At 40.0% G+C, this 15,031-nt stretch overlaps 1 protein-coding gene across 1 annotated transcript; it reads right to left on the bottom strand.

The window, feature by feature from the left end:
* Positions 1–17: 17 nt before the first annotated feature.
* Positions 18–7,073, bottom strand: LOC146556938 (indian hedgehog B protein-like). The gene is made up of 4 exons (XM_085250624.1): positions 6,215–7,073; positions 4,950–5,107; positions 4,519–4,622; positions 18–2,405 (listed from the first exon to the last, which is right to left on the bottom strand). The coding sequence occupies exons 1-4, from the start codon at positions 6,521–6,523 to the stop codon at positions 1,684–1,686; spliced, it is 1,293 nt and encodes a 430-aa protein (XP_085106750.1). The 5' UTR covers positions 6,524–7,073; the 3' UTR covers positions 18–1,683.
* Between the last annotated feature and the right edge of the window lie 7,958 nt (positions 7,074–15,031).

The raw sequence follows: 15,031 nt of genomic DNA, 5'->3' as shown, positions 1-15,031 counted from the left end.
CAGAATAGCCACTTTATTACTTTATTAGATAATCTATATCTATATGATACTTTGTATTGTATTGTCACGATCTCGTTTAGATTTTTTTTTGCTATGATAAAAGCACAACAGATTTTAGTTTACAAACAAGAGAAAACCTTTATATTTCAAATTCAAAATTTTATGAACAGAGTTGCCAGAAAAAATATTACATTTACATTTTTTAAAAAATAGATCTTTAAATAGTCTCTCCAACAATAGCTTAATATACATATGTGACAAATCTTTGAGCAGTCATACAAAAGAATGCCTTCAATTTTCCAGATCGACTGCAATGTTTGAGTCTTCACATAGCAACTCAACTGGGAGGGGCATGCGGGAAATATGAACTATATATTACATATCTATTCATCTCCAATAAGCCATTTAACAAAAAAGATTAGACCTGCTTGGCATACTGCTAAGTGTATAAAGACGGAAGTCAAAAAAGACCATGCAAAGTTTCAAATAAACACCTATTAAACGCTTAAGAATAAAAATAAGTACTGTTTTTAATATGATGCCTAGCTAGCTACTTAATACAGTAGTTGAATACAGCCTGAGTGCACTGATCTGAAAACTGGAAACCTGAAACAATGAAAAACAAATAAAAAAGTTTTAAATTAAAAACACCTGATAATCAACAAGGAGACGTTTAAATGAGCCACATAAATTTGTTTAACACAATCAAGTCGTGTAGAAACGGATGGCAGAGACAGGGCGGCCACTATAGCACCTTTAATCAATCCTGCATCAGTAAGTGACAAATGTTGTGAAGTAGAATTATACAGTATGTGTACAAAGTGTAACACAAATACTGTGTATTCATACTCTTTCTCCGCCATCCAGTTGTTACAACAAAGCCCTTTTTCAGATGTCAAAAAACAATGCAACACCAGTACATTTAATCTCATCATGTACAAAGTAATGAACTTAATAAACTGTCTAGTTAAATATTTTTCTGTAAATTATTTGCTAATATATAATATAGACTCTAAAAGGAAGAGTAAAGAATCAGTGAATTTACTGCAGTGATGAATCTAACAGTAAACTAAGTAAAGTCCATGAGTTAACTGTATAAATACCTATGTACATTTAAAGTTTCACATCTCACCTTGTTCAGTCACTAATTTCTCCTCTTTTTTTCTTTGTGTGTTCATCTTAAGCCTGAGACACTAAAGAGGTTTCACAAAATTGTATCAATAAGCTCAAATATTGTCAGATTGGAGTAAATACAGTACAAAGGAAGGATAAAAACCCGGCAGTCTCACTTCTCAGCAATTTTTTTTAGTATAATCTTTGTTTTTGATCTGTGGTAAACAGAAATCAGATTTTTTTCATGTCTATTACATTTTTTTGGAAATGAATAAAACTAGAAATACTATTTTTCCATATTTCTGTTACTAGAATAATGTGTCCTGTCTCATTTTCTCTCTTTATCTCGTTTGCATGAACAACAAAAGAACTTGTTGAAGTACAGCAAATACAGGCAAGTGGAGTTACTACAAAACATATTTACATTATAAAATGAATTGCCTTTGGTGGTCCCTCAGTTGATTTCTTGTGAAAAGAAAGGTTGTTGTGCTTTGCGTTCTAGTGCTCCATACTAGTGTTAACTGAAAGAAGACATCGTGGTGAAACATGTCTCTGCGCCTCTTATCTATGTCATTGTTCAACAGACCAGGGGTGGAAGTGTGTAGTATCCAGCAGCATTTTCCCTAGCCAATGTAGAAGCCAAGGGTACCAGTGCAGCCCATCATTCTGTGCTTCTGATGGCCCAATCAGGCTGTAGAAGAGTCGTAGTGGGGCCAGGGCCCAGTGGGACAAATGGTGACTGTCCACAGCAGCATAACAAGATGCCAATACACCATTTACCACTATAGACCCATGCTGGGTGAGTGGGGCATACAAGCCAATGCTCCTCTGCTCGCTCACAAAGGTCACAACTGAAAGTTTTGGCTGCGACTTCACTTCCCCTGCCGATGTAAACACACACTGTCCTGGCTGGACCTCGCTGGCAAAAACCGTCCTCTGACCTACTCCCCATCTAGGCCTGCCTTCCCACGTGGAACCCGATAACGGCTCTTCCTCTTGCTGATTCAGCCCAGCAGTGCAGTCTGTGACAAAGATCAGGTGAGCAGCTGTGAGAGTAATATTGAATCCTGCATTAGTCCCAATAACATAAAAGATCTTTGAGGCATTGGGCTGGCGGTCCAGAAAGGATAGGACTGGGCTGTAGAGAAAAGGACCATGGCCGTCTGCTGTTGAGGAAGCCAAGACCCGATCACCAGGGAGGAGGTCACGCATCTGTTTAGCAGCACCACCTTCAACGACAACCTGAGCGTCACCAGGGAAACAACCACCGGTTTTGGCTGCCACAGAGTGTTCTGTTGAATTGAAGAACAAAAGACATGATGATGTTATTTGTAATTATTTAGTGCTAATGCAAGAATGAAAAGCATAAAGAGAGAGAAATGTTGGAGGTCCTCTCAGGAGAGGAGGACAGGCACCGCGGCATTTGGTCTCCTACAGGGATTTCACATTTTTCTGGGTCACTGAGTATAAAGCAGGTAAGACTTTGACTCTCGAAGAACTTTATCTCAGTGGATTAGTGGTGGATTGTTAACACATGTATACATTATGACTCAAAGTCAAGGTTCAAACTGCTTTCTTGTCTATCTGATTCTTGCCCTCTTCTTGTGCTTAGAAACTATGCACACACAGAAACCCACTTCAGAAAAATTATGTTTTTATCTGCTTTTAAACAAACCAATTAAGAGCTGATCGCTGGATTTTTAAACTATTACTTGTCCTTTCATTGTGTGAGGCAATCTTTAAATATGGTTATGTGTCATTGTAACCATTTTATAATGCTTACAATAAATGTATATGGTTTGAAATACATGAAATAGTTCCCAAAACATTTTTAAGGCAAATCAATTTCTTGGGGTAATGGAAATCTTACAAAAAAAGACAACAAAGCAAAATATCAGCCAATGCTGTAACTTCATATTTTTCATGTATTGCCCTCTGTTATGGAAACAGTGTTCAGTGCCATGGTATGTACATGTACTGTATTTCTATCTTTCTGAAGCAGATTTTTCATGTTAACAGTTAGCAGAGTAATAACAGAGAAACATCCTTTGTTTTACTATTTTATTTTGCTATTGCCGAAGTGACAGTGTTGCAGAGTATATCTGAGCTATTTGGCCCTTTAAGACGCAGCGAGATGAGGTGGCAAAAAGGGGTAGTCGGCAAGAGCTAATGGATAACCAGCTGATTGTATCACCACAGTCAGAGCACGGCCTGGGGTCAGAGAGCCAGGAAAGTACACAGACTCTGGTTCTAGATATTGTTTTTAAACTGGGTCACATGCCCCAGTCTCAGCGGTTCTATACACACTGAGACATCACAATGGGCTCGAATCTTAGCAAAGAATCCTGCTATTACTAAGCACTATATGGTACTACCGTCTTAAATGAACTGGGAGAACAATAGAATAGAATAGAATAGAATAGAATAGAATAGAATAGAATAGAATAGAATAATTAATGCAAAAAATTGTGAAACAGAAATGAATCAGTATAAATGTGCGTGGGTGTTTGTGTGAGAGGGCTGTCTTAAGGCAGCCAAATATTTGTCCAAGGTGTGTGTCGGTAAGCCTGAAGGCTGCAGAGACCAGGGGGTGATAAGACTCAGATAAGCGATCTCAGAGAAACCTACTGAAGGAAAAGCAATAGCGAACAAAGAGAGAGTTAATCATCTCACAGGCTACTAACCTCATCAGACTGCTAGAATGCAGTTTGGCATCAAATAACTGGTGGTACCAGACATGGGTAAATGGATTTCTTAAGTGTCTTAAAAGTTAGAATAGCTGGAGGTGGAATGCTTTCAGCTATTGTTTGCATGAAGAAAGTATGTGATAAAGTATGTGTACTGAAATATTATGGATCTACTACAAAAATGCAGATTGAATATACAGTCAAGAATACAGAAAACACTATTATGTCAAGCAATTTAAGTATTTTAATTTAACCACCATATATCTTTCATGGTTTTTGACCACAAATGTGGTACTACATATAGAGTATTAGCTGCCATTAGTCTTGCACTGAATGCAGAAAAGCCTACTTACATTTGTTTTCATTCATTTCATCCACATGTTGTACAGCTAAATATCCTAAAACCTTGATAACTAACGATTTACATAATGACTATACACAACATCTATTAAGACCAACATGTGAGGCTAAACTGGGCAAAGAGCACAGGTGCACAACCTGCTTTGATTGGCTCCCAGTAGACCATACACTTAAGCACACACCCAGAGTGTTAATAAAGGCAATGAATGGGAAACTAAACCATTAGTGGCTCACTGTCAAATGGTCTAGCATCAGCCTCATTAGCAGTAATAGCAGCTGAACACAAAAGCAAAAACACACAAAGAGGTAGTTTGATAATGCATACATACTGTGCACTGTTCTAATTTACATCTCTTACCTGACTTGACGCTACAGTGAATGTGGGCTTTGGACTCGTAATAGACCCAGTCAAATCCAGCTTCTACAGCCAAGCGAGCCAACATAGCATACTTATTCCTGTCCCTGTCAGGAGGACAAAAAATTATAGTTAATTTCCAGCATGAGTCCATCTGAATTAAAATTCACAAAAAAGACCATTTCTACTTTGACATTTATGTAGACAAGTTGTAAGGAAGGAATTTTTCCCACATTCAGACTAAAATATGTGAACTTGCTATCAGCTAAAAAAATGTGGTGTATTTGTTTACCAATTGCTTGACTCATCACATTGCAGATAAGTTAACTGACAGTTTAACTTGTTGAGTGTCACAGTTCACGCACTACAAGCAGTTTAAATGTTCTCTGGCCAACGCCCGGCCTATTCACAGCACATAACTTATTCTAGCCTACCTGTCTGATGTGGTGATGTCGACAGCACGCCCCTCATAATGCAATGAGTCCTCTGAATGATGACCATCCTCATCCCAGCCCTCCGTCACTCTCAACTTCACACCTGGCCACATGTTCATCACAGAGATGGCCAGAGAATTTAGCTTGTCTTTACACCGCTAAGAGAGGAACAAACAAGAACAAAAGGAAAGCAGACTGTTAGAAACATAAAGAAATCTTCTAGTCCCAGTATCACTTAAACTTGAGAAGAAACGTATATGAAACATTTATTGCAATGAAATGTCTCTGAAGAATGATTACATTGTGGCAATCAACAAATGAAAAGAAAAAACATTTTACAGTGTTGACAGTCTGTTTCTGATAAGTCTGTTAATCAGGGGCATTATGTGGTGACAAGAGATGGATCATGGATGACAACAGCAGAGCCCAGTAAGATAACTAGCTAGGGTAACTAGCAGGAAAGCATGAGTGACTAAAATAATAATAATCATCATCAAAATAAATACAGGATACCTCAGATTGTAAAAAAACACAAAAGAATCTGCAAATAGTCATTGTACATTAAAAATGTGCCAGGTGGGTTTTTCCAGATTGTTAGAAGCATTATTATTGTGGTTTATGTTAGTTCTTTGATCAATGAATGAACGTAGGATTAAATGAATTAGCCGATCTGTTTAAAGGTTCACAATTAAAAAAGAGCTTAAAAAAACAGGGTGTTTTGGGGTTTTTTTACATTAAGGTGTGTGCTTGTTGACCAAATGAACATTGTGATATGAAAACAGCACTGACATTAATATTTGATGGGAAAAGATGCTCCGGGACCCAAAGGCGGTGATTTTACGCACACCAAAGTTTATGTCTAGACCGAGACTCACTTGGTGCGTGACTAAAAGAAACACTAAAAGTCTATAACAGTTCAGTATGTCAGACAGCAAAACCCAGAGGACCAGGAGTCAATGAAATCAATCACTGTAGTTCAAACATCTGACTGACCAGAGATATTGAGCAGACAACTGTATGCAACAGTGTAACTAACCTAGTCACTCAACTCCTTGTGGTATACTTGCTACAATCAACTTTCAACCGATTCTTTCTTTATAAAAACAAAGAAAAGAAAGAAAGAAAGAAAGAAAGAAAGAAAGAAAGAAAGAAAGAAAGAAAGAAAGCTTTTCCCCCTTTTGCAATACCAGGTATATTTAGGCACTCTGGCCTGTATCGCATCTTGCGAACGTATACGTAGGCTACTCATTCATCCCCCTTCTCACCTGGGTCATTAGCCTGTCGGCGCCCGTGTCCTCCTCATCTTTAAAGATTATGTCTGTATTGTAGTTTGGCGTCAGCTCTTTAAAGCGCTCGGAGTTGCGTGTTATCTTGCCCTCGGGACGCCCGCTGGCTCCTAGGGTCTTCTCGGCGACGTTTGGGCTGAACTGCTTGTAGGCAAGCGGGATGAGCTTTTTCGGGAGCCGCCTTTTGCCGTACCCCCTCCCCGGCCCGCAGCCCTCCGAGGCAGGTGCGAGGAGGAGGAGGACCAAGGCACACAGAGAGGCGGTGAGAAGGAGGAAGGAGATCCGCATCGCCCCGGGGGGAGGGAGGACTCTCCCGGGGGAGAGAGATGTCTTCAGTACCTCCGCGGTTTGGCTACCGACTCCATCGTCCGTGACAGTTGCAAATCCACGTCCGAAAAACTCGGATAAAAGAAGCTCAGCACCTCGGCTGCACGGGGCACCATTTGGATACCAAAAAGTTTCTAGCTTTTCCAGAACATCGACCCTGTATTGAGAAACTTCGCTCGCACCGCCTTACAGAATCAACAGTAAGTGTGCAGGCTGTAAAGTCCGTGCATTTTAAACAAACAGGTTCAAAGTCGATTTGGTGGGTGAGAGAGTTAAAGAGAGAGAGCGGTTACTGATATCCAAGTTGCAGTGTTGTGGTTTCTCTCCCCCTCTTTCTTTTCCTCTGGGAAACTGTCATAACAGCAGCCACTTTTGCCTGCTCTTTGGTTGGTGCCCTCTCTGGATTGAAGGCTTTTCCTCTCCATATGCTGCCGGCGTGCAACAAGCTGCAGCTTTCCAGTTGAATTGAAGGGATTTGAGTGATCCAAAACGATCTGTTGCCACTTCAGACCGCACCCTGCCAGTCCTGCCCTCCTCTCTCTCCTTTGCTCCCTCTGTTCCTATACTCTGCCACCCACCCCGCCCCTCTTGGGCACAGGGCGCACTGGAGAGTCCTGTCCACACTCTGCTGGCAGACAGGCAAGCAGCAAACACAAGTTTGCCCTTTATTGCTGCCACTTCACATTTCCAGTTGTTGTCTGTGTCTTTCTGTGACCTTGACAGCTCTGTACTCTGACAGCCCTGCTTTTTGTTTTACATTGTAAACAACAATCACAATCAATTAAAGCAATCAATTTCCTGGAGTAGACTGCCACAATTTTTCCCGGCTGCATAAAGATCAAGGGTCATTAGTTGGCTTGATGTTGGATGACTGACTGCGTAATAGGGTAATTACCAGGGGTGAGACATACTAATTGCCTGGATGTTTAGCAGGTAGATTGCTTGGCAGAAAAACTGATTTGCTGACTGACTGACAGATTGTTGAACGGCTAGTTGACTGACTGAGTTACAGCAGGGACAATTAGTCTTAAATGAGTGCTCTAATAAATAACCAATAGTACTAACTTTATGTCAGTTTTCTAAAATGGACATCTTTAATTTAAAAGCTTTTGGCTACTTGGTTCTCTTGCTGCCTATAGGTGAAGCACACATCCACATGCACACACAAACACACACACAAGCAAACCCAACCCCTCCAAATTAGCTCTTCAAATATTTGCCAGCAGAAAATCAGTGGTCTCACCACTGTTTCTCAATGCTGGCTCCTTGGAATGAATTAAACTGTACAAGGCTGAGGCTTTCCACAGTTTACGTTTTATTATTTGTGTCTGTAAACACCGTAAAGTATTTTTTGCTGCAACACTGCTTTTCATGTGTCTTGATGGGACTCTGAAAGGCAAATAGAGAGATTCACACAGAGTAAACAGCCATCTATTTTTGTTTTTGCCTTTAAGCTGAAACAGAGCACATACTGACACTTGTGTAAATTCATTAAACTTTTCCTGGTATGGAGCATGCAGACTAGTTCAAATAAATCAAAATTTGTCAGATAGAGGTGTCAGTGTTTTGCCAAATTTGGTTCTAGCTTCGCAAAGTGGAATAGCTCCCATAATGCAGTTTAATCTTATCGGGAACTTTTGCTACTCCAGGAATAAAAAGCTTTTTTGGGGCATAATCAGTGACTTTTCAAAGATATCACTGTTAAGAGTTTCTTTTAATGACTGTTCCTTAAATCGTAGCAGTGTTAACAAATAAAAGAAAGGTTTCACTATTTGGGCAGTAAACTTATTTACTTCCTCACAGCTAAGAAGACCATGAATGTATGGATGGTGTCTGTGAAATTATGATTGAATTAATATAAATGTGCAGTTCTTATATCTCTAGTTCATCCTCTGGATTGCTTACCCTATTAACAAAACATGAAGATGGCTTTCTAAGTGTTTGACATTTCCCCACTCTTCACGTAAAACAGCGTATTTCTTTCACCAGTTTAGCAACCTCATGAAGTCTTCACCAGTCAACTGCTGCCACATGCTGCTACCAGTCAACTTCACAGCCAAAAATCTGTGTCTACATGTGCATACCGCATGATCCAGTGTCATAATTATCAGAGATAATTCAGATAATTCAGGGATAGCCAAGCTAACTGTGCCTCACTGCTTTAAATATCACATTATTGGGAGTTTTTAGTTCCTTTGCTCTCCTAAGCAGCAAAAGACTGAACCCCGAAAATGCTATCATTCACCAAGTTAGCATCTTGCACATTTTTGTTCTTGCACCAGTTGCAGATGCTGATGCAGGTACTGAGATTTTTCAGTCACATGTCAGCTAACCATGCGAGGTTAACTTCTCTGCCATTTTGGATGTGTGGCGATGTAACATCCCAATCACACAGGCCTAGAATCTGAGCTGGCAACCACCATTAACCAGTAAAAATGTGTAGTCTATTCCCTGACTGGTTCTTGAGTGGTTGCTGAAGGTTGATGGAGGTCTCTGTGAAATTGGTTGCTAAAGCTGCAATCACATAGGCAGTCAGTGACCTCCCCTTCCTCCCAACCAACATTTACAAAGGAAAAACTTTCTTGATTTCTTGTGTATGTTGTAGGGTGTATTTCTTGACCTCCTTGGAATTTATTTGGTTTCACTGCTATCAGACTGTCACTGTGCTCTGTAGTTAGTGAATGTCTGTGCTTGCAAACACTCACCAACTCTCCAAGAAACTATAAAATATTTGCTTGAAAGTAAAAGTTGCACCTTTGAAATGTGTTTACTGCAGCGCTAAGGCACAACTTTTACACTGAAGGTGAACTTTCTCCATTTCCAGATTGGGGACTTTTTTATTCTTACTTATAATACACATTACACATTACAATACACATTTTCCCCAGTGGTTGTTTCATATATAATGTGGCGGACAACTTCACGTGTGAAACCTCTATAGGCATTGTAAAGACCTTTGCACCATTCTGACCATAAAGGTGCCATTTATAGCTAAACAGCAATGCACATTTCACTAAAACTGACCTGCTGTGACCACTTACATGCACATTATCAGCGGTGGTACTTGTGCTGGCGCCATGTATGTAAGAATTGCTTTTCTTTGTTTATTATGTGTGAGAAGAAATCTATATGCAAATTTGCATGTGCCACACTTGCACAAGCATGTGTTTTCCTGTAACTATCAATAATTTGTGGATGTGCGTGAGCGTGTGTGTGTCATCCTTCCTTTGAAGATCATAAATACAGGCGTGGTTCCAGGCAGGCCCGCTGCCTATTCAGCGTGGCTGTCGACAATGCCTCAGAAGTGGTCACATTCTCCCATCCATCCATCCCTCCCTTCATCCATCCATCTCTCAGTTCTTCTTGGCCTCAAAAGACGACACTATGGCGTTTCAAGAAGACAACATTCTGATCAGATCAAACCAAAGTGGAGCCTGACACACCCCCACCCAAAATCTTGTCTCGCTGTTACTATTCATCAACCTGTCAGTTTCTCTGCTGTACACTATTCCTGTAAACTATTCCTGTCAGGCTCTTTCAGCAGAACTAAAATGGTTCACATAAAGTAAGGTATGAGCTCAAACACACAACCGTAAACGCAAAGACACACATATCTAGGCATGTGTACACAGTATACACACATATGCCAGGCCAGCCGACAAACCAACCAAGCATCAGGCCCTCATTCATTGATGTTTGTTAAAGTTATTAATTTTCTCTGCGAAATAAGAGACCATGGTGGCAGGACAGAAGGAGATGGGTGCCAGCCCCAGAATCTCCCTCTGCTTTCATCTGCTGACACTGAGGCTCAATGAGTCCACAGCCTTTGCATGGGCATCGGGGTTACCCACGCATACCCGGGGCCCTAACCAACAAAGGCTCTGAATCGGGCAAAAGGAGGAAGACACAGATGAAAGAAAATTCCAAAAGGAAGTGAAAAGAAAGGGATGGAAAAGATGTTAGAAATGATTATACAGAAAAACTGAATCATAATGAAAGACAGTGAGAAAATTTAACAAAGCGACTGTGACTATGTCAGGAAATTTGGATAGACAAATGAGAGAGCAAGATGTAAATTAAGAAGTTGATTTAAAAAAACAGAGTTTTTGAATGAGTGTTTGAATGAGTAAGAGACAGCAAATGGCTTGGCACATTAGCTAGTAAACAAGTGAGTTTGGGTTGTTTTTCAGTCAGTTGAAGCTAGCGTGTTTGTGGCTTGTGGTGGCTTGCTGTAATGGGGGTTAAAGGACGTTATGCTCAAGGTAACAACAGCTGGTGGCTAAAACCACCATCCCTCTTCCTCCTCCTCCTCCTCCTCCTTCTTCTGTCCCTCCACACACTCCAGCATCAAACCCCAGACCGCAATAAACACCTAAAACTATGCCTATATGTAGTCGGCTTCTAAGCAGCATAGTGGGAATATATGAAATCTTCTAAGCCTTAATCTTCCAAAACAAGGAGATAAAACAAAGTGGGCATGCTGAGCTTATCTGTAGCCTTTATATATTTTACCATACATTTTTTTTGGCAGTGAGTGCCACTTAGCCAGTGCCAGCAGTTAAGATGGTAAGTTGGAGCTAACATGTCAGCCAGTGAAAACCACACTGACCAAACCTGTCTGTCAATGGTTGAGAATGGCACCAATACTAGTCTTGCTAAAGTCCAGTTCAGTGCAGAGTGTTTGGTTTAAGAGCAGACAGAAGGAAAATAAAAGCAGGATGATATAAAAGTGGAGCCCAGGCTAAATGTGTCTTGGAGTTAGCGGGCTAGGCTAGCCACCGCATGGCTAAAGCAAACAAAGAGCTACCCAGGGGACTGAAGTAGGCTGTGCTGTGCTCTGACATTAAACACATAGCCACTGAGAGATGGAAACACACATGCATGCACTCAAATACATGCATACAGAAGTACCCAACTGCAGGTATAGACACAGCCACAAGTTGTTAAATAGAGAGATCACATGCACGCACGCATGCATGTACATGAACACGTGCAACATTTAGATAAGCATTAATGCTTTTCTACAAGGTTGCACTTAGTAAAGTAAATATAGATATTGCATATTAAAATGCCAATAAAATCCACTCCATTGGGGGGGGGGGGGGGTGTTGTATATGGTTATAGAACACGTGTTTTTTCATGTTACAGTGAAATGTTATATTAAAAATGGCCTGCTCCAAATTTGCCATTTCATTCATCGATCCATCCAGTTATCCAGCTGAGGGTTATGGGAGGTGGACTGCATTCCAACTGTCATAAGGTAATAGGTAAAGTATACCCTGGACAGGTTGGCAGTTTTGCTCCATTTGTGGTTTTTTTTTTAATTTACTTATTTATTTATTGAAACTCTTTCCATCCATATTTTCAAACTCTTTGACATGTATGTGATGTCAGACAGAGGTGATATCATCTCAGGAACACTGCTCTGGCTAGCTAGCACAGAAGCCTCACCCCCTTGTTATACAAACCATTTGTTTTCAAGGTGCAGCAAATCAGAAGAAAGTTGGTGTAAAAGGAGCATGGCCCTTAAGAAAGAGGTGCAAAAATACTTTGTTTTATATAGTCAGTAATCTGAGAAGATGAACAATAAAAAAAGATTCTTCCTAACTATGAATCATACATAGCTACTCCGTTCCACTCCCAGAATAAAAATATGGGTCTGGAAATGAGTATTATTAAGTGTCCTAATAACACGTCTAGTACTTTGGTAATGTCAACAATAATGCAGCCTAATGCTGCTGCTGTATTCTCAATGTCAAATGAGGGATTTGTCCCTCCTCCCTCTCTACATCCCTCACTCTCTCTCCTGAGTATGTGCCACATCTGTGGGCTCTGTGGTGATGTTTCTCTGCTCAGAATGGATTCACCAGCTCAAAAACGTCCTTATTATATTTATATTTTACTACACCACTAGAAAACCATGCCAGCTGGCCTCCAGAACTTTGGGCAGAAAAAGGGAAAGAAAGTGAAGGGGGAGGAGAGCAAGTGAGAAAGAGAGGGAGGAACGAAAGATGGAGAAAAATGGTAAGACGCAAACAAGCACAAAGACAAAGAGAACAGAAAGATAAAACATAAAAAGTAAACATGTAAGGTGGAAAAGAGAACGAGAGAAATCCAGTGAGAGAGAAAGACAGAGAAAGAGAGGGCACCCTTAAATCAGCTGTGACAACATGATTACCATGCTTGCTCAAAGATAAACACAGAATGAATGCATGAGACAGACATGAAAACAGTAGTTCCATAGAAGTCAACTTTTCAAATAAGTGAAGTTACTGTCACACATAGGTTTTTGTACAGTCACTTGCCCTAATCAGGGATGTAGTGACCTCTGATGACTGGAGCTGGAAGAAGGACATAGAAACTTGGCTTTGAGAGAACACAGGGAAGAGTTGTGTGGCAAGGAGGATGGGAGAATCACAGAGGAACACAGAGAAAGTGAAGGGAAGGGAAGTGGGATGACCGAAAGATCTGTTTAAAAACAGGAAGAGAAAATGCAAACGGAAACACAAAAACAAGCAGCTGAAAACAATCCCTTAGGCTATTTTCACTTCATAGCATTACACTAATTTGTAAGATACCACATTTTTCTTCACATTAATTTTATAGAAAGTGCATTCAGCTAGAACAAGATCTATAGGTTTTTCAACATGCTAGTGCATCATTCCAGAGACTGTAAGGGTCACTCACAGTTCTGCTCTAGGTCCAGCCTGGCAGTTTCAAATGATATGAAGCCCATTAGCCATTATCTCAGGCTGTGGATCTGTGTGTCAGTACAAGTGACGCACAAATGAAACCATGCAGACTCAAGAAATCAAGGCTGGGCTCTGAAGAGGAGATCTCGATCTTGTTCCTGATGTTGGTGATGCTCACCAGTGCCACAGCTGCAGTTTTGCCAGAGAAAACAAAGAAAACAGAGTCACACCAAGGTAGCTTGTGCTGTTGATTGAATCTTGAAAGCACACAGAGTAATTATGGACAGGTGTAGACATGCTAATCCCTTAAAAACCAAAATCTTATGCAAGCTGAGCTGGGTCCATTCACACAAACACAAAATGTCAAGGAGTGATCCAGACCTCAACCTGACAGTCATATGCAAGATTGCTGTCAATAACCCTAGTGAGATCACCAAAGCAGCAGAAACAAAGCCCTGTTATGGAAATGAAGGAAAGGAAGTGAAAGTATCAAGTGATGAGAAACTCATCATTTCACCTGCAGGAGTGATCCATCACAAAATGCACAATAGAGACCCGGAATATGCAGGGCTGTTTAAAGTGTCCAATGGATAACAGCCCCAGAGAAGTTTTAGGGCAAAATATCTCGACATCTGTTGCCATCAACAACTTATTCTGGGGAGAAGATTCATTTGCTGTGGGTTTCTTTGAAGTGAGATTAACATTTGTTCTGGATAATGTTTTGAATATATTCCAAAGCTTGTATAAAAGTTAATACATATGTGTAAATCCAATAGTAAATATAATTTTGGTTTGACACAGCCCAACTCATTTGGTCAAACATCAGAAAAAAAGGGATAATATTCTATCCAATTTTTGAAATTTTTACCAACACAACATAAGGATGTGTCACGAGTAACACAGATGATGTTGGAAAATACTGCCAAAGTTACTTCCACAACTATCATCTAGAGCTAAGCTCCACTTCTGGACAAAAGTCAAAAATGAATCTTATATAGGATTAGGATCAGCGCCTGTCTAATGGTGCAGTCACTTCTTTTGTTAAAAAAAACTGAACATTGGAAGTCCAGCTCTTCCAGAACACTTGTTGCACAGGGGGTATTTATAGAAATATACACTCAGATACTTTCCCATGAGGCTAATACTTACGAGAGTGGAACAGCTACTACGAAGGAAGGAAATTGGGACTCTGGAACAATTTTATTGAGCACAGTAGGACAAATCATGATTGTTATCAAAAGGAAGTGATACTGGCTACTCCCATTAGAACTGAAAGTACAATAGCCACTGTGAACACTAAAAGAAACTATTTTTTTTTTCATATTTTTAGAACGATGAAAAAAATGACACATTGTAACTAACACTTTTACTCCATCTGGTGGGAATCAAAGCATTTAAATCATAAGATTTTCCACCTAACAGGCTTTACGTATACATTTGCAGACATAAGATTCAAAACTAAGAAAGAATATAACAAACTGTTAACGGACATCTATAGACAGTACAGATGCCAACAATTTTAGGACAGTTGTTTCTAGATTTTTAGTAAGCAACAACTCCACTAAAAGATATTTACATTCATAACCAGAAACATACTCGAAGAGTTTTGTTACTATTTTTTGTGTAAATAAAAGTTTTTGAGGCAAGAATGGCCAGAATAAAAGGATAAAAAATTAAAGTTGAATCATGAAAAACAAGAAAGAAAGAATAAAAGGGATCATAAAGAGAAGAGAGCAAAGAAAGAGGGCAAGGAAAGAGCAAAAGAGAAAGATGGATG

Source organism: Mchenga conophoros, linkage group LG16, assembly GCF_057382185.1.
Source record: "Mchenga conophoros isolate Kocher_MC1m ecotype Shallow Benthic linkage group LG16, M_conophoros_male_GT1.1, whole genome shotgun sequence".
Taxonomy (NCBI): Eukaryota; Metazoa; Chordata; class Actinopteri; order Cichliformes; family Cichlidae; genus Mchenga; species Mchenga conophoros.
The sequence above is the reverse complement of the archived record's forward strand: the minus strand, read 5'-3'. Positions and strand labels throughout refer to the sequence as shown.